Source organism: Dryobates pubescens, chromosome 5, assembly GCF_014839835.1.
Source record: "Dryobates pubescens isolate bDryPub1 chromosome 5, bDryPub1.pri, whole genome shotgun sequence".
Classification (NCBI taxonomy): Eukaryota; Metazoa; Chordata; class Aves; order Piciformes; family Picidae; genus Dryobates; species Dryobates pubescens.
The window spans coordinates 30,956,851-30,982,086 of record NC_071616.1 but is presented as its reverse complement, the minus strand read 5'-3'; the positions used below and the strand labels follow the sequence as shown (position 1 = coordinate 30,982,086).

At 42.8% G+C, this 25,236-nt stretch overlaps 1 protein-coding gene across 1 annotated transcript in view; it reads left to right on the top strand.

Annotated features, from left to right (window-relative positions):
- TTC8 (tetratricopeptide repeat domain 8) overlaps positions 1–1,191 on the top strand; it is a 41,573-nt gene extending 40,382 nt beyond the window's left edge. The window contains exon 15 of the mRNA XM_054161932.1: positions 523–1,191. Within this exon, the coding sequence (XP_054017907.1) occupies positions 523–639 (117 nt within the window). The 3' untranslated portion in view covers positions 640–1,191. The remainder of the gene's footprint in view (positions 1–522) is intronic.
- Positions 1,192–25,236: the final 24,045 nt, after the last annotated feature.

The window sequence follows — 25,236 nt, the reverse complement described above, 5'->3', positions numbered from 1 at the left end:
TAGGCCTGGAGCCTGACATGGTGGTAGGCCGTGTCCAGCACGGGTGCAGAAGTAGCTAGCAGCATAGCAGAATAGTGCTGTGCCTGCACCGTGTAACCAAAGCAGGACACGGGTAGGTATAAACACAGTTACCTCAGAATAACAGGATGCACACGTGCATCAACAATCTTGCATGTTATTACTGGTTTAACCAATAATCTATAGTAATAGTGTGTGGTCACTCGTGAGGGGCCAATGAAGCCATGCCAGCAATGCCCTCCAAGTTTATATAAGTTCTAAGGGTTTTCTTACTGCGCACTTTCCTCCATGCTTTTCTTACTAGCCTGTCAGCTCTACTGTCTGCTCTGTACCATGCTTTCACCATAGGCCTAAGCCATGGGCCTGCGATACTGAAGCAATAAAGGACAATACTAGATCACATTGATCAGATGTATTGACTCCATTCTCCGTCGTCGCTAAAAACACATGATGTAAATACTGCTGTGCTTGGGTTTACAAAATGGATTTCTATGTTTCTAACAGGTTGGAGATCTTCAGAGGAGTTATAGTGCTGCTCAGAAGTCAGAAGAAGCGTTTCCAGGCCATGTTGATACACAGCAGCTCATCAAACAGTTAAAACAGCACTTTGCTATGCTCTGATGAGCATATTTTTTATGATGTAAAAACAGTAACCAATGCAAATGTCCCATACATCTTTTTGAAAATCCGAGCAGATAAACCATACTTAATGCATTCCTGTGGCAAAGCCTGTGGTACTTTGAGTAGAAGTAAGGTTTAGAGGTCCTAATTAGTTTCTGTCATCTTAAAACAGATCGCTTACTGAAATACGAGGACATGTCGTAGCTATATACACGAGAGGTGACAGAAATGGCAGGATACTACTGGTATGACAGCTGTGAAATGGTTTTCTGGTATATAAGGAAGTAAGTCTCCATGTAATATTAATGAACAGTTTAAAATGCTTTTTCTGACTTTTCTGCTGGGAAAAAAAAGTGGTTTTTAAAATATTCCTGTGTGACCGTCTGTCAAGTAATACAGAATAATCATACTTCCTAACTGGTCTTCAATCTTGGCTTTTGATAGTATCCTTTCTTACTGAATGTTAAGTTTTAAAAATAAAATACCTAAAAAGAATTTAAAATACCCTATGTGAAGCAGAAGTTCTTGTATTCCTTGTTGCACTGTGTGAATTAAATATAAACTCCAGTTTGTATAGTTTCTCATTTGTTTATGTAAGTAAAAATTACATCCTTCTTGCCATGAAAATTAGAATCTTAACATATTTTGAAGGACTCCACAGAACTGGTCAAAATAGCATAAGTCTGTGTTTTATTTTCCTTCCAGGAGTTAATTCCTGGTCTCAGCAAGGGAGAAGACTATTTAGAAGCTTGCGGAGTTCAGTACTGATAATTGGGAACAAGGTATTGATTGGATGGTTACCTGTGCTACCACATAAGCACTCTTGCCAAACATATTTGGATCATCCTAACGACAAGAATACGATGAATAGCAATGAACAAAGACTTTCTCTCTGTCATATATCTACGTGTTCTAACCAAAAGGGATAAATATGTATGATTTCCCTACCTGACCTTTTTAAAATACCTTTAAGAAATGTGGGCAGTTGAGGCACTCTGAAATGGCACATCCTGAAACAGCCTTTAAAATCTATTCATGTTTCTCTGATACATTAAGGGATTATCCTATCTTAGGAAGCAACCCTAAACATGCTTTATGAATATTATGTCTTTTTTTACTATTCATTACTTCCTCATCTTTTTGACTGTGAACATAAGCCAGCAGTGTGCCCAGGTGGCTAGGAAGGCCAACGGCATCCTGGCCTGTACCAGGAATAGTGTGGCCAGCAGGAGCAGGGAAGTCATTCTTCCCCTATACTCAGCACTAGTTAGGCCACACCTTGAGTACTGTGTCCAGTTCTGGGCTCCTCAATTTAAGGACATTTCGATACTTGAACCTGTCCAGAGAAGAGCAATGAGGCTGGAGAGAGGTCTTGAGTACAAGCCCTATGAGGAGAGGTTGAGGGAGCTGGGGTTGTTTAGCCTGGAGAAGAGGAGGTTCAGGGGAGATCTTGCTGCTCTCTACAACTACCTGAAAGGAGGTTGAGACAGGTGAGGGTTGGTCTCTTCTCCCAGGCAACCAGTGGCAGAACAAGAGGACACAGTCACAAGCTGTGCCAAGGGAAGTTTAGGCTTGAGGTGAGGAGAAAGTTCTTCACAAAAAGAATAATTTGCCATTGGAATGGGCTGCCCAGGGAGGTGGTGGAGTCACTGTCCCTGGAGGTGTTCAAAAAAAGATTGGATGTGGCACTTGGAGCCATGGTTCAGTTGTCATGAGGTGTTAGGTATTAGGTAATAGGTTGGACTTCAGGATCTCTCAGGTCTTTTCCAACCTGGTTGATTATGTGTGTGGTTGTGTGTATCTGGTGAAGGCAGCTGCTTGGGAGCGTAGTGTACCCACAGGCAGTTTGTAGGTGAGAGAAACGGTGTCATTAACTGGTGTCACATCATATTGTGAAATGCATTATTGGCTGAGTAGATACAACATTTTTAAGGGATGTTTTTTTGCCACATTGATCTTTATATTGTTAGAAATTTGTCACAAACTGATTAAAAGAGAACCTTAGTTATCAGTATTTTCATTACCTTAATGAAGATTTTACTTTCTGCTGAATAAGAGTAATTTGTAGGGGATTTTTGTCCTTCAATCTGCTCTACTTTTGTCTTTCCAGTTGACAGTACTGAACTTAGGAAGCTACTAGAAAAGACTTGTCTTATGAGTGCTTAAACTGCTAGCACTTGAGAATTTTTGAATGACATACTATTAAATACTTATAAAATTGCATAGTAAATGAGATTTTTTTTTTCTTACATGAACTATTACTACAACTTTAGTTCTTAAACCAGTGTGACAGCTCAATAGTTCCTCATAGGTGTTTACAAGAATTCATTTACTTTGATCACTGTTGAAGTTAGGGATCAGAATAACTGTTCTTTTTAGCAAACAGTACTCCTTAAAGCATATATCTGCTATTATTATTATTTTACTATTGTGGATGTGTAGAGACTGAAAGGGAGAAGGCTCTTGTAGGGTAAGGAATCCTTTACAGAAGATGCTTGTGCAAGTTAATTATAAAAAACCCACTGCGCACAAACATGAAGTTGTAGCTAAGGATTAAAACCTTTATGTGCAGCATCTGCAAGCCATTCCAAATTTACCTCATGTTGTGTATTTTGATTGCCCAAAAGGGAAGCAGCTTTTTTTTGTTTTGTTGATCATTTATGCCCCAAAGCAAGGGTACTACAGTATTTTTTGTACAGAACTAGCACAAATTAAATCAAATGTAGTAATGAGAACAGCATCACAATGGAACAACAGACGAATGAGCAGGCTGTTTGTGGTGGAAGAATCTTTTGATTTTGTTGTATGTTAATTGGGTGTGAGCTCCAACGAACAGATGAATTGTCAGGCCCCAGGACAAACTGCCTTCAGTTAATTGAGGACGACATGATGCATCAGAATCTGTATTCATCTCTGCAGCAGGATCATGTTAGGACGGTGTGACCTTAATATTGCAAGCACCATTTCTGTAACAGAAATTATTTTTCCTTCAACCTGTAGCACAGCTCTACGTTCAGCCAGCATTTGGAACGCCCCCTGGAAGTAGAAAATAAAACACAGTGAAAGAAACCCCACAAGCAATTCTTTTTAATCTACAGGGGAGATGATGTTCACAACAATGATGCCTGGAAGGAAGTTCAAAGCAGATTGCTGGGAGGTCTTGAAGTTCCTATGTCCCTGCAGGAAAGTTCTGTACAGTTTATAGCTGTTACCACTACTTCCAGTCAATCTTTTGACCAGCTCTGTTGCTGGGGTGTTTCTCATGGATTAATCCATTTAAAAGCTGATAATGAGGAGTTAAGTTGTTAGTAGATTTTCATTGTTTTGCCAAATGTTATAGCCACAGCACCAGCCACAAAACTGGCTGAAAGTTTTCACAGTTAAGGGCTGTGAATTGTTTTGGCTGCAAAAAGCTTCTTCAGAGGTTATTGAGCAGGACAGGAGCAGTTTGCAGTTAAGTGCCAGTTCAGTCACTGTAAGACTGTTGTTGCTGGTGATGGTGGGTTTGTTTTTTTCTTTCATTGTTTTGTGTACTTGTAGGCTAGGGAAAGAGATTTTGATGTTGTTCTGTCTGATCTCTGATATGATATAGGCCAAACATTTTAAGCCAGGAGCTTATTTTAATGAACCAAGTTTGTGCTCAACTATTACCTGCCAGAGCAGCAGAAAATTTTGATACAAAAAAGCTACAGCATCATCCTTGAAAGAGTCTGTATTTAGTGTGTGTGTATGCATGTAGTGACTCCCATATGTGTGTCTTCTTTGTGATGGATGATTTTTAGCTGGTTCATGCCCCCTCTCATTCACCTACTCTTCCCCTGCCCCTTAGGGTCTGCTATAGCTGAGTAGGACCATGGTAGTTTTGTCTGCTTTAGGCAATACCTATGTTGCCTGTGTCATAAAAGCTGTCACTAGCATGTGGTGGGTATTTTTGACCAAATACACTGCTTCCCTACCATAGAGAGCATAAAATAGAGAGCTTAGAAAAATCCTTTGCACCAACCCACTTGTCTAAACTGGGACATGCCATTTTACTCCAAACAGCAAGAAGAAGTTGCTGTGACAAGTTATTGGCAGGTATCAGCTATGCTACTTCAGCAAGGACAGAACTGGGTAGTCTGAAATGCAGGTCAAAAATCAGTTCAAGATAAATGCAAGGGAAAGGCAGCTGCCTACCAGGAAACTAAATAAGCTGAGTAAAAATAAGCTTGAGATCCCAGCCTATTCGTTACTTACTCTAGATTGCAACCCTCTGATTTTAACCCACAGGCACTCATCTTCTACCTCAAGTTCTGTGGCATTAAGAAGATTCCCTGATATACAGGGCCACCCCTCCTCCTCTTCTGCTTCACCTGTCTTGCCTAAAGAGCTTGTAACCATCCAGTGCATCCAACTGTGTGAATCATCCCACCACGTTTCTGTAATGGCAACTACATCATAGTTTTCCTGGTGAACCAAGACTTCCAGTTCCTCTTGTTACCTATACTTCATGCATTGGTGTACATGCACTTCAGCTGGGCTGCTGATTTCTTATCTAACTCTAGTTTATGTCCCTCTCTTTCCCCTCCAGAGAGACTGGTTTCACCACCCACCCCCTTCAAACTGAGTTTAAGGCCCTCCCAATGAGTCCTGCCAACTCTAGTGCTAGAGCTCTCTTGCCTGTTCTAGATAGATTCACCCCATCTAGGTCCAGCATGTCAGGTGTGGTAAAAGTTGCCCCTTGATCAAAGAACCCAAAATTCTGCTGCTGGCACCATCCCTTGAGGCATTTATTGATGGCATGGGTTCTCCTGTTCCTTTCAGTGCACACCCCTGCCACTGAGGGAACTGAGCAGAACACCACTTGAGCTCCTGCCCCATCAATCGTCTGAAGACCTTGAATTCAATTTTGATTGTCCTGGTGCCCTTCTTATCAATCTCATTGCTGCCAGCTTGGATTATCAGCAATGGGTAATAGTCAGAGGGCTGGATTAGCTTTGGTAGTCTCCTGGTGATGTCCCTTACCCAGGCAACAGACTGCCCTGTGAGATGGGTCAGGACAATATATACAACCCTCTGTTCCCCTCAGGAGAGAGTCCCCAACAACAATTACCCTTCTTTTTCTTTATGGCACTAGTCCTGACGGTTGGTGGGGACTGATTTGCTTTAGGCATCCCCTTAGATGGTTCCTCTTCTGTCATCTTATCCACGGTGCCCTCAACCTGCAGGGCCTCATACTTAGTGTGCAAGGGCAATGGAGGAGGCATAGAGGGCTGGGATGGATTCCCCATGCTTCTCCTAACAGGCACCTGTATCCATTCCCCCCTCCTCAACAGGGGAGGTCTGTAAAGCCAGCTCCCACATATCTAACTCCCTTTCCCATTCCCTTATAGTCCTGAGTCTTGATACTTCATCCTTTAGCTCGGCCTTTCCTTCTCCAGCTGCTGACTGTGTAAGCCTGGATGTTTCCAAAGACAAATTACAGCTCCATCTGCACAAGCTTTGCCACATGGCCTAGGGAGAATGGGATGGAACGTGAAAAGGATGGAGGGTGAAAGAGATGGAGCATGCTTTGAACACATGGGCTCTGTTCTTGGCATAGGGTCAGTGCAGGGCAGGTGAGAAGAATATGTGGTGACCAAACTCCTGGATAATGCTAGAGAAAGGTAAAATAGCAGGTAGATCTGAACAGAAGTCAGCTGATAACAGCATTACTCCACAAAACATCAGAGAGAGGGCATTTGAGGAATCTGCGCTAAACAGCACTGAAGTAGTACTTGCTTAAGTAATTTGATCTGCCAGAAGTGTGCCCCTTAAGATCAATAATGAGGACACAGTAAGCATAAGAGTCCTAGATCTACCTAAAAATCAGCACCCTCACCTCCCCATCACCAGGACATCCCTCTTAGCTGGCAAGAAGCAGAGGGAAATAGGAAGCTCTGAAGAAGCTTTCATGTCTCCTTACGTTGTGCCAGCCAAGAAGATGGATTTGTCTGAGCTCATTATGAAGGTGATCCTGGTGAGTGCTTAGCTTCTGCAAGAGAAGCTAAGTGTCTCTGAGGGCAACAGATGCTAAAGCTGCTCAGCACTTTCTCTGGTACTCCTAGCCCTTTTTCAACTTTACAATTATTAGCAGCTTTCTGTAGCAAACATTTCCTGTTATTGCACAGTGGCATGGCATATTGGCCTCTTCCCCTCCTTCCTCCTTGTACTGCCTGAAAGGAATGGGAACTAAAACATGGGTACAGGGTGCAGCTGGCATGATAGCCTTCAAACATCTTAATGGAGTGTAAAAAGAGGCTCAAGTGAGCTAGTTCATACTAACAGCCACAGAGCTGCCAGCTGAGGAATGTTCACCAAAAACACCTGGTGGTGCAAATATGACTGAGGGTCAGTGAGGTCAGCTGAACCTGAAAAGGCTCTGTGAAGCTGTCCTGGTAAGTTCTAGCCACACTTAATAAAAGTATACTCAGTAGCAATTGCATGTTGTGGTGACACAATATCTCCCAGTGGTTAGAGGAGAGACCTGGGAAGGGGAGCTCCCAGGTACCAGCTGGGAGCTTTTCCATGCCTCCATTTCCATATGTGTGGCATGAGGCTGATGGGATTGTTGCTGCTATCATTATTATTACAGATTAATGCATTTTCTGTTAGCTGATCCTCTTTTCCAATGCTTGCACCTGGTGAGCACTGGGGGGTTTCTGTTAATAGTCCTCCTTAAATGATGATGAAAGTCAGTGTGCAGGGGGTGTCACAAATGAACTTTAAAAGGATTTTTTCTTTGATTTCCCTCAGTAACACTCACAAGCACTGGAGAATAAAAAGCTGTGCAGGAAACTGGAGCACTGCAGGTCTGCTGGGTTCACAGCATTTCTCTTGGACAGAGGCAGCATCTTCCCTCACCAGCCGTCACCTCCCATTAATGTCAGGAAAGTTCACTTGCTGCAGCTTTTACAAATGAAAAGCTAATACGTTCGTGAGGAGGGAGAAGAGGCCATTTGTTTAAGTAAGATAATGCTAACATCACAAATGGCAAGTCAGGATCCAAAAAAGAGCATTTCTTTTTAAATCACAAAGGAGATCCTCTTCATTTTATTTATTCACAGGGCCTGAATCAACAGCTGCCCAGACAAAGATATTTAAAGAGAGCAAATGAAAAAGGAGGCTGTTCACCTTGGGCTCCAGATACAAATAGGGAAGGCAGAAGAAAATGTCAAATCTGCATAAACCCTGGATGGCTCCCTGATGGGTATAAAAATACCTCTTTTGATTACCATCTTGTAGCTACAAAAAAGTTGAGGTAACCCTTCTTATTTCTAGTAGATATTTCCCTTCTAATTCCATTTTTCCCTTGGTAAAAATGCAATCAAACCCCAAACCTGTGCATTGTTCTATTATTCAAATCTCCCATCCATTCTATTTATTCACACAACATAGATATTTTCTTGCCATATCTTATTGCAAGATATGGAATATATAGTCTATTGTTGACTCTGGAAATGTGCAATGCAGAATGGCAAAACAACTGCTCGTGGGGTCAGAAAACTTGTGACAAGTGATTATTAATGATGAATTCTGATAGAGTAAATAAGATTGTTGCTAGCAAATAAGGAAAGAGGAAAAAAACCATCTGGCCCTGGAGGCAAACTGCACTGCCTCAGGAACTTCTGCTTTTATAAGAATACAAGTTTTTTGTCAAGATACAAAATAGTTTTGTGTCAAATAAATTATTCATGTGTCCATTACTCATCACGGATTTCCTCTTCATACTCTTCCATGTACACATAGAGATAGGAGTCAGCTTATCACAATATTCTTAGGAATATCACAATATTCATTACATTTTCACCTAGTCCACTTTCTGGGCAGTTTTCATAGCATATTTAACCCCTAAGTCCACACAAGGCTGTAGGACAAGAGCTCACTAAATATATCCTATGAAAAGGATGGTGCATTGTGGAAGGAAACCGTGTATTTAGCACAACTGAAACTCATGGTCATGAAATGCACAACCTCTTGTGAGAAACAGAGTTCAGCCATCAGCATCTGGAGTCCTGAGAGCCTTTTTACCACTATCTAAATAGAAAATCACTTGTTTTCACTGGCTGGATCTCACCTCCTGGAGGAAGGCCAGGACAAAGTTGGGTGATCCTGATGATCTGCTTCCCTGATACTCCCTGGACCATTTGCTGCCCAACACTGAAGTTCCATGTATCTCTTGCCTGATACCAGCACAACAAGCTTCTGGAATATCTGGAATAAAAGTAAAATGAGAAGGAAACTATAATAATTTCTCAGGATCTTTATTTTCAGAGACTTTTAATTAAATGGGTCCTGCCTGCCTGCCTCTTTATCAAGACAGTCCACCACTCTGGGGAAGTGGTTTAAATGCAGAAATTCATTGCCTGTCTGAAATGACTAGATAATGAACAGTTTTAAAGGAAGGGAAAAAAGAAGATACACATTTGAAGTATGAACCAAACAGGATTTTCTGCCTGCAGGACCTTACTGCTGCTCTGTGCACAACACAGTGAACAGGAGCAGAAGGTGCTGACTGCAGCAAGCCTTCATCTGTGCAAGGATAATAATGTAAAGAAATAGGTAGACGTCTTGTTTCACAGCAGGGTTGCCATTGCTCGATAAGGAACAGTCATAGGATACCACAAATGCAGTGCAATTTGACTCAGTTGCCCATGAGAAACAAAATAAGGCTGAAAGCTGGGGAAAAGAAACATCTGCCATTTGCAAACCCAAGCAGCACAAGGGAAAGGAGGCCAAGTCATGCTCTCCTGGGTTCATGGGGCTTAGATTCTCTAACCATTTCATGGAATACTGCTTCCCACAGCACTCCCTGCAATGCAGTCTACAAGGGTGGAAGTAATCTGGGCTGCACACTTGACTTCAGCTCTGATAAAATACTCGGTTGTGTTATGTATGATGTTCATGTTATTGTCAGTATGCCAGTAAATGTCAGTAGGTTTTTTTGGAATATACCATGTTAGAAAATCATTTGGGGTAAGATTTTAGTTTGCTGATTGGATTATTCAGCAGCAGATGAATGTTTGCCTTGGTGCAAGCCAGCAGTATGGACGGGTACTGCCCTGCTGCCTCCTGTCAGCACAAGGCAAAACAGCTTCCAGTCTTGGCAGCTATAACTCCCCCATACATGAGTGAAATCAGCATCTATGCCTTTTGTGCATGTTGGGACTTGTTTTCTCTTCTGTGCAGCACTACTTTTTGAGGCTTCAACAACAGTGACAGGAGCCCTCAGCACCCTGTCACAGCATTGCTCTACAAGATGTTGTTTTGGCAAGTCCAGGTTTCGGGATGATGAGTTGAAGAGCCTGTATCCCACTGAGTTATAAATGCTGGGTTATTGCCTCAGTGGGAAAATCTGAAGACCCCATGGGGCAGACTCCAACCACATCTAGGAGAGACAGTCCCAGCTCCAGGGGCTTAAAACCTAGAAAACCAATTGGGATGCCTACCTTTCCTGCCCTCTGGGAAAACTCCCTGCTGGTGTTCAAGGTGGGGACTACATGACTCTAAACACTTCTCAATGTCTCAGCTCTTTGCTCATAAAAACAATGTGGCACAGTTCTTTCACCTACATGGAGTTGTGTAATTAATTATAAATGGCTTTGAGTTCATTATCTGAGAGGAGCTATGGAAGTGTGACTGTTATTTTTAATAATGCATAAGCAATAATTTATTTAACATTTCTCTGTATTCTTCATCGGGTTCCTGAACCTGCCTGCATTTTCCAGCTTGGTTAGCAAGTTTTCTCATGGAAGTTGACAATGAGCTGCAAATTTTTTTGTGGAGTAGTTTGTCTCTTTTCAGTTTTTTTTCAGCATACCGAGATATTGTGTCTCAAGTCATTAAAGTCATGGCACCTGTTTGGTTAAAAAATAGGATATCAAGTTTAAATGGAATAGGATGTGACAAGAAATGAAAAGAGTCAAACAGCTACTTTGTGAACATAATCTGTTAAATCCAGTAACTAGAATTAGTGTTATTTCATTTCAAAGCCATAGTATCTGGATGGAGCTAGACAAGCAGTTTAAACATTGAATGGTGCATGGCCTGCAGAATGTTTCAGAATGACACAAAAAGACAGTAACTGTTTATTTAGATGACATTGGAGGGCATTTCTCCAGGTAGAAAATAAGTAAATAACATGTCCTTCTGACACTCTCCATTGCAGGGATTCATGATAGCAGTGAAGCAGACAACTATTCAGAGGCTGAGGCTTAAAGCACAGCCCAGCTGGTAAAAACTGGTGAACTTTGCCAAATGAAGCACAGAATACCCTGAGTCAGTCTCACCTCCAAAATCAAGCCACTGTAACTATAAAGCAGTTTGGATCTATGTTTTTCTAGATATTCTGGAGCTTTCTGTTTTCTGTAAGAGCAAGAAACATCCTGTGGATTTGATTTTAAACTTAATCTGAGCTGCTTCTCTCACTGAGGGCAACAGCAGCCCCAAGGAAAAACCAAAATTCCACTGGTCCTGTGGGCACTTATGGCTTGCTGTACCTGGCACAAGAATGGGAGAGGCTGATGGCCACGTTGTGTGTCCTTCCTTGGGTTTAGCCTTCCTCACAGAGATGCACTCACTATGGGCATTCCTGGAACAAATGTTGCAGCATGCTTGTTTATATTACTCTTTCTCCATCCAGGCTACTCAGACTAAGGCAACTTACACAACCTCAGGAGTCACTGAGTCTGTTCACTGCTATTTTCATGGAGCCATGGGACCAGTTCCTCTTCCTCATGAATGCTGTAGATACAGATTTAAAAAAAGAGAAAAAGAGATATCAAGGCATCCACTCTTGGCATGACCTGAAGAGGGGGAGCATCTTGCAAGGTAACAGATAACAGTGCAAGGGTAACAGGAGGGAGGCAATATGCAAGGGGCCTGTTGATCACTCCATGGCTACACACACATACTACACATAAAATGTGCATACCTGCACACATGAACTGTACATTCTTTCCAGGTTCCCATGACTCCTGTGATATGTGCCCAGTAAACTGCTGAGCTCTTGTTAACAGGGACTATGTCGTTGAGCAGTATGGTACAAGTAACCAGCAGAATACTTCCTGTTAGAGAGCAGGTTTCTTTGTTAAATGTTCAGTTCAGTTCAGTTCATCAGTGCTAGGCTCCATAGTGTTCAATATCTTTACTGATGATCTGTATGAGGGGACTGAGTCCATCATTTGCAGATGACACCAAGCTGGGGGGCAGGTGTTGATCTGTTTGAGGGTAGGAGAGCTCTGCAGAGGGACCTTGACAGGCTGGACAGATGGGCAGAGTCCAACGGCATGAGATTGAACACATCCAAGTGCCGGGTTCTGCACATTGGCCACAACAACCCCATGCAGTGCTACAGGCTGGGGTCAGAGTGGCTGGAGAGTGGCCAGGCAGAAAGGGACCTGGGGGTGCTGTTTGCCAGCTGGCTGAACATGAGCCAGCAGAGTGCCCAGGTGGCCAAGAAGGCCAATGGCATCCTGGCCTGTATCAGGAATAGTGTGGCCATCCAGAGCAGGGAAGTCATTGTGCCCCTGTACTCAGCACTGGTTAGGCCACACCTTGAATACTGTGTTCGGGGCCCCTCAGTTTAGGAAAGATGTTGACTTGCTGGAACATGTCCAGAGAAGGGCAACAAAGCTGGGGAGGGGTTTGGAGCACAAGCCGTATGAGGAGAGGCTGAGGGAGCTGGGGTTGCTTAGCCTGGAGAAGAGGAGGCTCAGAGGAGACCTTATTGCTATCTGCAACTACCTGAAGGGAGGTTGTAGCCAGGTGGGGCTTGGTCTCTTCTCCCAGGCAACCAGCACCAGAACAAGAGGACACAGTCTCAAGCTGCACCAGGGGAGGTTTAGGCTGGATGCTAGGAAGAAATTCTTCATAGAAACAGTGATTGGCCATTGGAATGTGCTGCCCACGGAGATGGTGGAGTCACCATCACTGGAAGTGTTTAAGAAGAGACTGGATGAGGCACTTGGTGCCATGGTTTAGTTGATTAGATGGTGTTGGGTGATGGGTTGGACTTGATGATCTCAAAGGTCTTTTCCAACCTGGTTAATTCTATTCTATTCTATTCTGTTCATTTGTCATCTGCTCAGATTAATCAGCTGCACAACACCAGTGACAGAGATCTCCCATCTTTTCCAGATCCTAACATAGCTCATACTGTGAGCAAAACCCTCCAAGCCAGGCTACCTGCCAGTCGAGGCTGCAGCTTATCTCCCACTACAAGATGTTGCCCATTAGCACAGCTGTTGCAGCTGGGTAGGAGGCAAATCAGGCATGTGAGCACACACAGCGAGGGACACCTCACTGCAGCATGTGTGAGGCCAGCCACATGGACAGCAGGCACCAGGGCCAAAGGAGCACAGGTCATATCAAAGCCTTGAGCTGTGACATTTCTATTCATAAGGGACCTCTTGAACTGAAGGACTTATTTCCTCCTAAAGAACCATCCAGTAAAATCCAGCTTCTGAATACTCTCAGAGAAGGGTGGTAAAAGGTTGCCCAGGGAGCTGGTAGAGGCACCGTCCCTGGTGACATTCAAGATCAGGCTTGATAGGGCTCTAAGCAATCTGATTTAGTTGGGGATGTCCCCACTTACTGCAGCAGGGTTGGACAAGATGATCTCCAGAAGTCCCTTCCAACCGAATGCATTCTATAATTCTATGATTCTCTGAATCCTATGATTGTAAGTCCTGCAGGTTGTGAGTTATCTTAAGCATGCAAATCTGTCTTTATTAGCTAATTTCCCTTGGAAGAATGATGCTATTGGCTTTTTGCTATTTAACCAACATTTCTGCAGAGCACACCATCCATTCCTTAACTATTTTTCACTTAAATAACATAGACCTTGTCAAAAGGTGAAAGACCATATTTGGTGTAAAAAGGTGGAAGACCAAGATGATTCTTCTGTTGCCTGGAATGAGAGAAGGCACCATTTCTTTCATTAAGTATCCAGGCTGGTTCTGCCTCCTCCCTACTCTCCCTAAAGGGAGCAGTACAGCCACTCCTCTGTTTCTATGCTCTTCCTGGCCTCTACCCCTAACAGTGACTTCTCATGCAGCTCAAGGGGCAGTATACTCTATTACTAGAAGGCATGTAGCCTTTCACAGCTGGCTCCTGACCAGCAACCTAAAGGCAAATAATAGGAAAGACAAAAGAAAACAGACATAGAAGAAGAGGAAAAACAACCTAGAAAACAAATGCAAACACAAAGAAAAGTGTAGCTGCTGCCTTAAGAGTGCTTTTCTTTCCTGTAATTGTAATCAGAGCTGCAACACTGTGTTGCCTGGCAGTCTCCAGCGCTGGGTAACTGAACCCAGGTGTGTAACCCTGCCATTGTTTCTGCTAGGAAATGGTAGAGGACTCAGCAAGGGTCAAAAGTTTATGAGAGGCTGTGGTTGTGCTGACACGTGGAGAGGAGCATGTTTTCATGGCATGCACAGCACTCCATGCGCTTGAAAGGTCACCACAGCTGGCAGGCTGAGAACAGCCTGGATGGAAAAGAGCCTGAGTGGAAGCTGCTCTGGGAAGGGAAGAGCTGAAGCTTGGCATGTGGAGACACTGGCCAGGACCTGTGTGGGGAAAGGAGTGTGGTGAGAGAGGCATAGATTTTGGGGAGTGAAGTGGAGAGGGAAGCAATACTGGCAGAGGAGCATCACAGGCTGGGGTGACAAGAGGCTGGACTCACACGGGGAGATGTGTTTGTCAGGGTTGAGCAGGAGACAAAAGGTCAGTTTGGTCTCCTGGGAATGGGAAAAGGTCATCCTACCAACAATACTTATTAAGAAATTAATTTCTGTCTGCAATTATTTTGAAAAGGAAGAATGAGATGTGATGAAGCAAAGCAAGCTGCATGCTAGATGCTGTGGCTTGAGAAGGGAAGCTCTCCTCTCTTCTATGTATATCTCCAGAGAGAAGCATCCCACATCAACCAGAGCATCTCTTTAATAGATAAGAAAACGCCCAGCAGCTGGGTTTAGCCTGTCTGCAGCAATCCACCGGGTGTGACCTCCAGGGGGCATCCCCAGTGTGCTGCCTGCAACAGGGGCTGCTGATGCCACTCCAGCTGCCAGGCACTCTCTTTGCACACAAAAACTTGACAACATCTTTTGACACCAATGACTGTGATGGTGGGATGAAGACAAGATGCGATTGGGAATGTATGCCCCACTTCTGTAAAAAAAAAAATCAAGGAGAGAAATGACTGATTTTCTTCCACCTATGGTTTTATAATCCCTTACCTCCAAGTAGAAGTGGTATGAGCTAAGACTGCCAGCCCATCACATTGACTTCACCCTTTCTCTGTGCATTAAAGTCTCTGATATTAGAGACTTAAAGAAGAGTCAGTGTCTCCACTATGCTGGAATGAATTTGAGTCTTGTCTTTGGCTTTTTAATTTCCTGCAGTAATAAACAGTGCTTCTTCCTAATAACAGAGGAGTAATGGAAGGCAAAATCTCCATTATCTGTATCTAAGAGCAGAAAAGGAAGATTAGTGATCAACCTGGCTGATCTGAGTATTATTGTTTCACAGCAAGCAGGCTCCATCAGTGCATAACTACCTTTGCCATTGAAGAGCCCTTGACTCATCTGAGACTGGTACTCACTGTGCTAGGTATGGTCGTCTGTTAAGAGCCAGTCCTTGTCCCCATGAGTCATCTAAGTGGATAAAACATTTCAAAAAGGCAGGGAACAAGCAGATCCCTGAGCAGCAGGACTAAGTAGAGCTGGTTTCCCAAGGACATTTTTTGAGGCAACTGTTTTTGTACAGAAGGTATAAATTCTTGTGTTTTATCTATGACTGGCATACATAAAAAGACTTTATCACTTGCATCCTCTGCAGACTAATGGTGCGTGAGATTCCCACCCTGTTTCCTTCCCAGTCAGTGCACTTAGAGTTGGCCTTCTGCACAGAACCACCTGTGTTTATGTGAAAACATCATCTCCTTCAGCCCATTACCTCTCTGCCAAATGTCACTGAAACCTGAAGGCATATTGAGAGACATACAGAAAGACAGCACATTCTTGCCAAACCTCATTCCCACAGGAAAACAGTACCAAACTTCAAGTAGAATAGAAAACAGAATGGCAGGAAACATCATAAGACTAATGCTTGAGAAGAGATTTTAACTTTGTGTCCTTGTTAAATGTCACTTTGGGGTGCCAGACATTTCAGCTGTGAGATCAAGTTTGGTATTTTAAACGATTCTCCAGCTACACTGTGAGGATAACTGAACTTCAAATTAGTTCAGTGATCTAGATGAAACAAACGAGAAAGAAAGGTGTTTGGCTTAATTACAGTAGCATTTGGAAGACCTGCAGTATTGGGGCTGGAGTGCAAGGACAGGCTTTAGCACCCACCAGCAATGCTGTGCAGTGCTTCCAGTGGCAAACTCAGCTGCATGGAGAGATGAGGAAAACTTTTAAAGAAGCTTTGAGAAATCAGTGGTGAAACCCTCAGAGACAAGCTGTCTGGGGTCTTCCATGCTTGTAGTGTTCATGACAGAGTAGAATATAAGATAAATCACATTGAGTCAACAGTAAATTTTCTTGGCCATTAGAAAGATATTAAAGAATGTCTGCTTTCTGATGATTCTACACCAGGAGGGTGCCTTTCTTTTTGTGAAAGCATATTGAGGCTTTTGCATTAAGAAAACGATTAAAAATCTCTTCTTTGAGAGATTCTTTATTTCTTCTTTATCTTTGTAATGAACAGGGCTGCAGTCTTCAGTTCACAGATCCCATGACATTAAAATCTCAATGATATTTTGCATACCTCAGTTTCTTTACCTGTGAAACAGAACTGGAATATTTGTCTCTGTTTGGAGATTTAATGTCTTAAAACAGAAGCACTTGGAGATTTTTCAAGCACAGCTCACAAGTATGAAATTTTAATAAATAAAATACTAAAATAACAAATAAAATAAACCAAATCCTGAGCTTCCTTTTGTCAACATGTGAAATTTAAGCATGAAGCATCAGAAGCATTTTACCATAGTTGCATAACAATGTGTGTATTAATTTATCCAGTGGGCTAGCTCATATTCCCACTGTTAAATACATAATCTTCAGATATTATTTAGAACCTTTCATCCACAGATGTCAAAATATATTACAAATGTTGTGGTGCCTTTTGTCAATGCATAACTTCCATTAACATCAGTGGAAGAAGGATTAAGCCTAATATGTTTCCTTGAAATAAATATTTATTAAGAAATTACCTTGTTTGTTCCACCTCACTGTCTTTCAATCATGTCATCACAGCATTCACTATTTACCCAAGGGCAGTGACTCATCTGTGCTCTGAAGGAGACAGCTCTCAGAGGCCAGCAGTCATCTTTGTCAGGGGACAGAGAGCACTACAGGAGTGACTGACCATATCATGCTGCCAATCTCCAACTCTTGCAGCCTTCAAAGCAAATGAAAGCACAGACGTAAATTAATCACACAATTGCATTAGTGCCCTCTGAAGCAGCACACTCAGCTAGTCCTCCACTGAACTCTGCTGTACTGAAAAGACCTTCAGCCGGATTATGCTTAACCAAAAGCATTAGCGCTGAGTGCAGAGTGCTACCCTGTTCCTTCCCACAGGGATTCGTGTTAGCGTAACATCACCACAGAGCCTCTGCTCTGATGGCAGCATCTGTGAATGCTTGGCTGTGAAATAATTTGGGTTACACGTGTCTTACTATAGATCGGTATCTGATAGCTAAAAGGCAGTCTAGTGTCCAGGCTGAGAGGCCAGGTTAATGCTGAGCAGCTAACCCTGAGGCATGAATGTCTCCTCCAGAGTATTGCTGGTCTGGCATCACTTGGTGCTGCTACTCTTGCCCAGCTGGTGAAAATGCACCTTGTAGCCTCATGCAGACCACAGGATTTTATCCTCCTGCTCTGCCTTGGGGTGAGGATGAGGACAGCTGGGCCTTAGGCACTCTGTTGGAAATTCCCACATGGGTTTTTTTGCTACTGTCTTCCCCATCCACTGAGTGTGTGATTTCTAATCAAAGTGCAGTTGCTAGATAAACATCCAGTAGCAGAACTTTAGAAGCAAGAGCTTAGAGACTTGTGGCTTTTGAGTGTGTAGGGCATAGGCAATCTTTGTGGAGCTGTGTTCTTGAACTTGAACATTGCCTTTGCTCTTGTGAGAATACAGTCCTCAAACTTTAGCTCCATAATGCAGACTTGAGAAGTTCAGCTGAGTATGAAGCGCAGGGATGCCTCTCTGAGCCAAACTGACTGTGCTCTTGATGGAGGAAGAATTCTGTTTAACGATAAATGTTTTTGCAGCAACCCTAGTGAGAATGGAAGCCTAATCTCTTCATTTCTCATGTGACAGGTGTCTGGTGTCAGCCACAGCAGAATGAGATTTCATCCTATTGTAAAACTTTTCTTTGCACTGCAGACGTTGAAGGTGCCCCACAGAAACTGCAACGTAAGTAGATGTCCTATTGGTCTGTTTATTTGAATGCTTTCAATCCCTATTTCAATGCCATTTCAGCTGAAAGCAAGCTGGTTTATTTCACCAAGAAGTTCACGTATTTAACAGATTAACTGACAACTGGAGCAAGCAAATGTAACTCTGGTGAGACCAGCACAGTTGATTCTACTCATGATAGTCAATGTGGCCTTTGAAAGAATTTTAAGACCCAGTGTAACTGGGTCTCTGGAGCTTGCCAGCTCTTATTAACCTTGACCAGGAGGCAGGCAGGCAGGCAGAACTAAGAGGCCCTCATGACTCAACATGGCAGAATCTGTTGACCTCTGTGTTTACCTCCTGTGCAAATTCAAGCAGAACAAATTAATGCTTAAATGTTGCTTCTCCACCAGATACATGGAAATCCAAATACAGCCAGTTCTGTCCAAACTGTTCCCAGAGTCTGAAGCTCAGTTCAGGACCATGGATGCCAAAAATGCAAAGCCCACCTGAGCCAAAAGCCCTGGGGCTGTAGGAAACTCAAGGTCAATGGGCATTGACTGATTTCATCAAGAAAGTCCATATGGTTCTGGAAGCAAGAGTAATTTCTTATGCTGCCCAAAGAGCTGCGGGTAAGAAGCTGCTACCCCTCCACAGGCTAGCACGGGTGCTTGGCAGCAGCTGCAAGTCAGCAGAGCTGGGTGCATGTGGGATGTCAGAGGTTTTGCAAAGGGCAGGAGAGTGGTTGTGCGAGGGAGGGCTGAGACCAGTTTATGCAGTGAGGGGAAACAAACAGTAAACAGCACCAGCCAGAAAATGGGAGTCCTGCAGGTCCTGGTATCTGTCCAGAGTGAAGTGAAGTAAAATAAAATAAAAAGTGACTCTCTGTGATTCAGTCCTTGCCTTATCCTAAAATAAACAGTTCTCCAAGGCTCCCAAATCATACATAAGAAAAAGTGCCCCCCCTTCCCCGTCAGAAAAAAAGCACATATTTGTCTCCCTTGAATTCTTCACAGTGCTTTCAACAGCTAAAAGCCTGAATATATTTTCGCAGTTTTTCTTCTGTGAACAATAAATCTCTCTCTAGAGTATGTATAAATGTGGAACAGGCAGCACTTTTTAAGAGAGGATTTTTATTTTGGTTTTTTTTTTAATTATTGATGTTCTTCTGCATTGTATTTCATGTTATTATTACATTAAATTCAGTCTTGTATGAAACCGTGGCATTTCATATTTACCTCTAGGGAGTGCCTGCTTATTTTAAATCAGCATTCTGTTTCTTAGGTTTCAATGTTAAGCTGGGAGCTAAGGTTTGCTTTGATCAACTGAATTTTCTGCCTGAGCATATTAGTGCTCCAGATTAACCTGAAGATTAAGAACGAATATCTAGCTGTAAGTATTTCTGGAACTGTGAAACATCTTTGCTCTCTTGCACATTTTTTTCATGTTTTATATAGAAATGCATAAAATGTAGTTTTCATATAATTGTTTCTGCTACATATTTTTTAATTATAAAATAAAAAATCACAGATATGATCTTAGTATCTAAGCAGAGATAAATAATCTTGTTTCTCCTAAATCAATGATATATTTTAAAGCACTTATAGTAATAGTACAGTAATGCCAAGGGTTCCACACTTGTATTTGCTAATACCAGATGCTGTACAAAGAACAAGGTATAATCAGTCTCTGGAGAGAAAGAAGGTTTAAAAGAGAGGGCTTACGAGAAGGAGGAGGAACAAGCAGCTGTTTTTGAAACTGTGACCTTCCTTCTTCCTAACATGCTTCACCTTTTCCATCACTGTGTGATTGTACCTCCTGATCAGGTCAGGTTTTGGAGAGAATAACACCTACACTGGGAGCCTCTGCAAAGGGAGGAATACATGCAGAAAACATACACAGTCACAGCTGAAAAATGAGACAAGCTGGGTAGTGTATTCACCATCTGTGGTACAAATAGAAAAGGCTGAAGACCACATCTAAATTTTCTGCCTGAAAATGGCTGTGGGCGAGCATTTGGCTTGCATTTAAATGCAACAACATGAGCTTTCTTCCTCCTCCTCCTCTGGTAGAAGCTATCAGCCAGTGCTGCCAGTTATCACACATCTCAGTCAGTGACCTCCATGTTAGCAGACTGTCCTTCACTTTTCATCATTTCAATCCTCCTGCTCAGTGGGCTTGAGTTGGGCAGACTGGGTCTCTGTTTCACAGTGGGGATTGTGAGCAATCCCAGTGAAGAAGGGAGTTCTGCTCCTATTGCAGCCTGCTCACTCCAGTTGAAGGAAAGGAATAAAAACACAGGAAAAAATGCAACCTCAGGGAGATCTTCCCATGATGAATCCATCTTTGAAGAACTTGTGTATACAAGGCAGCCACAGACACATGGGTGATGGTGGAAGTTGCTAAGGATGCATGGTGTGGCTATAGATGGAAGGCAGGCAAAAGCTCTGAGTGCCAAGATGTGTTCCTGCCATCTGCATTCCTTCTGGGAAAGGTGGTTGTAGAGAGCTTGAGCACACAGGTTTCCCCTGAGGCTCTCTGAGCTACTAGAGTGATAATGATGGAGCAATGTCAGTCACCATTTAGTCTGGCAGTGAGCACCTGAGAGCTGGAGGAGACTGACTCACAAGGTCAAAGGAGTGACTACATGCAAAGCAGCAGGACTGTGGGTGCAATGGGAAGATACATGACCAAAAGTAAGTACTGGTATTTAGTTTTGTTCAGTGTATGTTGACTCTGCACCCACTTTCAGAGTAGTTGAAGCACATGCCCAGGGCCAGCAGATAAAACATAAGACCTTGAAGGAAACCAAGGGGGATTCTCTCAAGCAGCACTGCTGTCACTGAGTTCCTGACTTTGGGCAGTGAGTCACCAAATGTCTTCAAACTGCTGTGTAATTTCATGTTCTTTCTTGATGTCATGTTTTATCCAGAGACCAAACATCTCTTATAGACAAGAATTTGGCAAACCCTTCTGTCTCATTTAATTGTAAGGACAAATGCAACACCCTGCAAAGGAGCCTAATCCTACAAGCATCACTGCATTGGGAAGGAGTGGTGCAGACATTTGGCTCAGGGTCAGTACTTAAGTCACTGACTTGGTATCTCTATTTGAAAATTCCTTTGCCATAGCATGTAGAAGTGGTGCTTCAGGGAACAGTTTAGTGGTCATGGTAGTTGGGTTATGGTTGGACTTGATGATCTTAAAGGTCTTTTCCTACCTTAATGATTCTATGATTCTATGAATTGTTTATTGACTATTCTCTTATTTATCTGACATTCTCAGCACCTTGTCATTATCTCATGCTGTTTATTTATTTCATTTTGCTTTTGTTGTAAGTGTAATTAGCAGCAAAGCTGCTAGCAATGCTTGAATGTTTCTGTTCTCATTTTCAAAAGAAATGCTGGCTGTGATCTGCTGCTACAGATGGTAATATATAACTTGTCAAGACCATGAGTAACCTTTTGTTTTGTTTTGTTTTTAATTAGTAATTCTAGCAGGGGTCAGAGCTGTCATGCCTGACTGACAGACTGTAGCCCTTTGCTTTCTGCCAGAGGATAAGACTGAGCTTCTGGTGTTTGCAGACAACACTACTTTCTGTCTCTCCAAAACTCTTCTTATCTGGGCTTCAAAGCACCCAACCTGCAAGAGCAGTCCTGGGTTCAGCTAAGTGGCCTGCCTGCAGGGGCAAAAATGGGAGGTGGGTGAAAAAAACTAGTCTACAATGATTACTCAAGTATTTCAGACCTAATAGCATATGTATATAATTAACCACAAATGCAAACAGCTTCAAAATGATTTACAACTCTTTGCATAATAACTACATTTGCACATTGAGGAATAAGGGCATGTTTCCCACCAATCAGCAGCTCCCATAAGATTTATGGTGAATTTCCCTGACAGAGATTAAAGTAAAGTGGAGATAGGTCACAGCTGATATTCATCTGAACACCTTTTCTCAATTAAGTTGTTATGACCAGACAACCACCAGAGTACTTTCAATTACTCCCTTCAGTGTGGACACATGCTCCCTGTTACCTGCATGGAAACAAGAGCTGAGGGGCTGACCCCAGCTAGTTCCTCAGACATGGAGGCTTCTACTGACACACCAGTAGGTTCTGCAGGGCCCTTGGGGTCCCTTGTTTCACTAGGTATGTGTTTCAGCCTGCAGTTTCTGTCTGCATACAGCAGCCCCTGCTGTCTTTGAGGAGGCCTGAGTTACACACCAGGGTGGACACTGTTTTTTATGCTGGTGTGCAGGTTTGGCAGCCTTTTTGTGTCATAAGTTTATCAGTTCTTGCGGATTCAACAGTACCCAAGCACCCTCTGGTGCTTATTAGCTCTTGGAAAGCATTCATACTTCACCTCTTTGTGTGAACTTGCCTCTTTTCAGTCTCCTGTTTCTTCCTATTTCTCCGTCCATACACATGGACACCCACAGAGATCATTCCCACAAACTCAAGCAGAAATGACTTCTGACCATGTTAAGGAAAGCAAGAACCAGAAAATGCTATTTCCTCCCTTGTGCATATAACTGAAGTCTGGAACCAAGAATCCACAGCTGTAGAAGGAAATTCAGCTAATCCAGCCTGAATTACTATCTAGCTCAGGCAGAAAGTCAAGCTACTGCAGTTACAAAGCTTTGGGGACAGAGTCAACCATCTCAGAGGCTAAGTGGGGGTCCATCTGCATATCTTTATTTGTGAGACAGCAAAAATGGAGACAGCAGGACTGAGTGACTCTCTTACAGGGTCAGCAAGCTCACTATAATGCAAGGGGGAACAGAATAGAATAGAATAGAATAGAATAGAATAGAATAGAATTAACCAGGTTGGAAAAGACCTTTGAGATCATCAAGTTCAACTCAACACCATCTAATCAACTAAACCATGGCACCAAGTGCCTCATCCAGTCTCTTCTTAAACACTTCCAGTGATGGTGACTCCACCAATTCCCTGGGCAGCCCATTCCCATGGCCAATCGCTTTTTCTGTGAAGAACTTCTTCCTAACATCCAGCCTAAACCTCCCCTGGCACAGCTTGAGACCATGTCTTGGCTGGTTTTGATAAAAAGTTAATATAAATCTGTCAGTGGCTGCAAAGGGCAGCTCTCAGAGCCTCTGAATTAAAGTTTATTTAAAGGAGCTTAATTCTTCACTCTAACCTAGGCTATTGTATGCATTCTTTCCTTCATAGCTGTAGTTTATGTATCGTGCAACTAGTCATGGTAAGAACCGTGCCTGTGTGCAGGCCTACAAAGCCCTAGTGTTTCCAGATGTTGGGTGAATAAAGGCTGTCATAATTTAGTCATGTAAGGAAATACAGGTCATGTTCCTCCCATTTCTGTATTTCCTTGGCTATGCCTGCCTAAAATCAAAATCCTTCTGCTCTCCTAATTGAAGGAGTGTGCTTTGGCAGGGAATATAAATTTTATTTTTAGATCTCTGGTTGGACAATCTTAAAATAACTGTCAGCCTTAGTTCATTCAGAGACTGGATAGTGGATAGTGTGGATATATATAGCAAAACTGATTTGATAGGTTAAGACTGAAAAATTAGAATTTATATTACATTTCAAAATATTACTGTACAGTTTTGAGATGCTGCCATGGTGACTGCAGCATTACCCTGCTTTACATGCACATTCAGTCACTAGATCTCCCCAGGCTTTCAGAACAGTTCAGGATCCTGGGTTTTTTCTCTTTCTTGTTGCAACTTTTCTGTCTGATGGCTCAAATATTTGCAAGTCCTTGTCAGGGAAGCAGAGACCTAGATACATGCTTAGCCATGGCAGTACCAGTTTGATCCGTAGGGCTGCTATCCAAAGTTCTAAACTGCTCCTAAAAAAGGCAAGAAAGAAAGGGATCTGGACACAGCCATCCCTTCTGACTCCAGATCATGGGCACCCAGTTACTTAGACAAGTAAAAATGGCCAGTTAAACACTGACTTGGCTATCAGTGCATGTACATACTTAGTTGTCAGCCCATAGGCTCCAAGCCAGACATCTTAGTTCACTTCTTCTTCTCTCTGGCCACAATCCCCTTCTACCTTCCAGCTACAATGCCCCAGTTCACTCTTCAATGCAAAATAGCTGTCATAGCCATTAACAGTAGCCTAAGACTAGCTTTCCAATGGCTTCCTGGCTTGGCCCTCACTCTGCCCTCCCTTGTCCCCCAGAGTGCAAAGCCAGGGTTGGCAGCAGGAATCTGCACAAGTCGTGCACACTGACATATGAATGAGACCTGAGAACAATAGGAACAACTGGGGTTTTTTTTGTATTTTCCAGCTTAGCCCATTTATCAGAGATACAACTCCACCCCCTAGCCCACACCCACCTGGAAAGACATTTGGCCTTTCTCAAGGGATGTGGTGGAGTTAGGATGCAGAACAAACAACAAAAATAGGCAATCCTATGGCCCGGTATAAGATGTGTTTGTTCTTTCCACTTTGAATTTCATTTCTGCAGTGTGCTTCCTCTATTTTATTGCTTTATCTTTCATTATAGTAAAATATTATTGATGCAGTTATTCACAAAGCTGCCTCATAAAATATCTGTCCTGTTATCATGCTGATCCCAGTGGGAAGCAGCCATGCAATCTCCAGTCCAATATTCTTCTGAGCAGCTCAAAGCATATAAAGCAAGACTTGCAATTGAAGCTGTCAGGGACAGCTGAGTTGAAATGAAAACATCAAGGCTTTTGAAAAAAGTAACACAATAAAGAATGTCTGAATCAAGTAACTAGGAGGTTTTATTCAGCAGACAGGTTTGGGGAGGCCACTAGACTGACCACCTAAGACATATAAGACTACCTGACATTTGTTACTCATCACATGGTTTCCTCCTCTGTACCTAAACCAGACACCCACAAAATATCTAGAGTGAGGCCCATGTTTGATCTTAAATAATACACTCATAGCACTTGCAATCTACTACCTTCTCTTGAAGTCCACTAAAATCAATGACGTTAAAAAGGATTTGGATCAGGCCCTAATATTTTCCACCTCAATACCCATGTTATCATTGAAGAATAATACATTTTACAGAGTCTGGAAATATCTTCATAATGATCAGGGCAGGCACAATCTTCTGTGTTACCTATTTGAACACTAACATTTGATTTCTAGCAAAGTCTTACACAGCATCAGGCCAGAATAAGACATAACAAGAAAA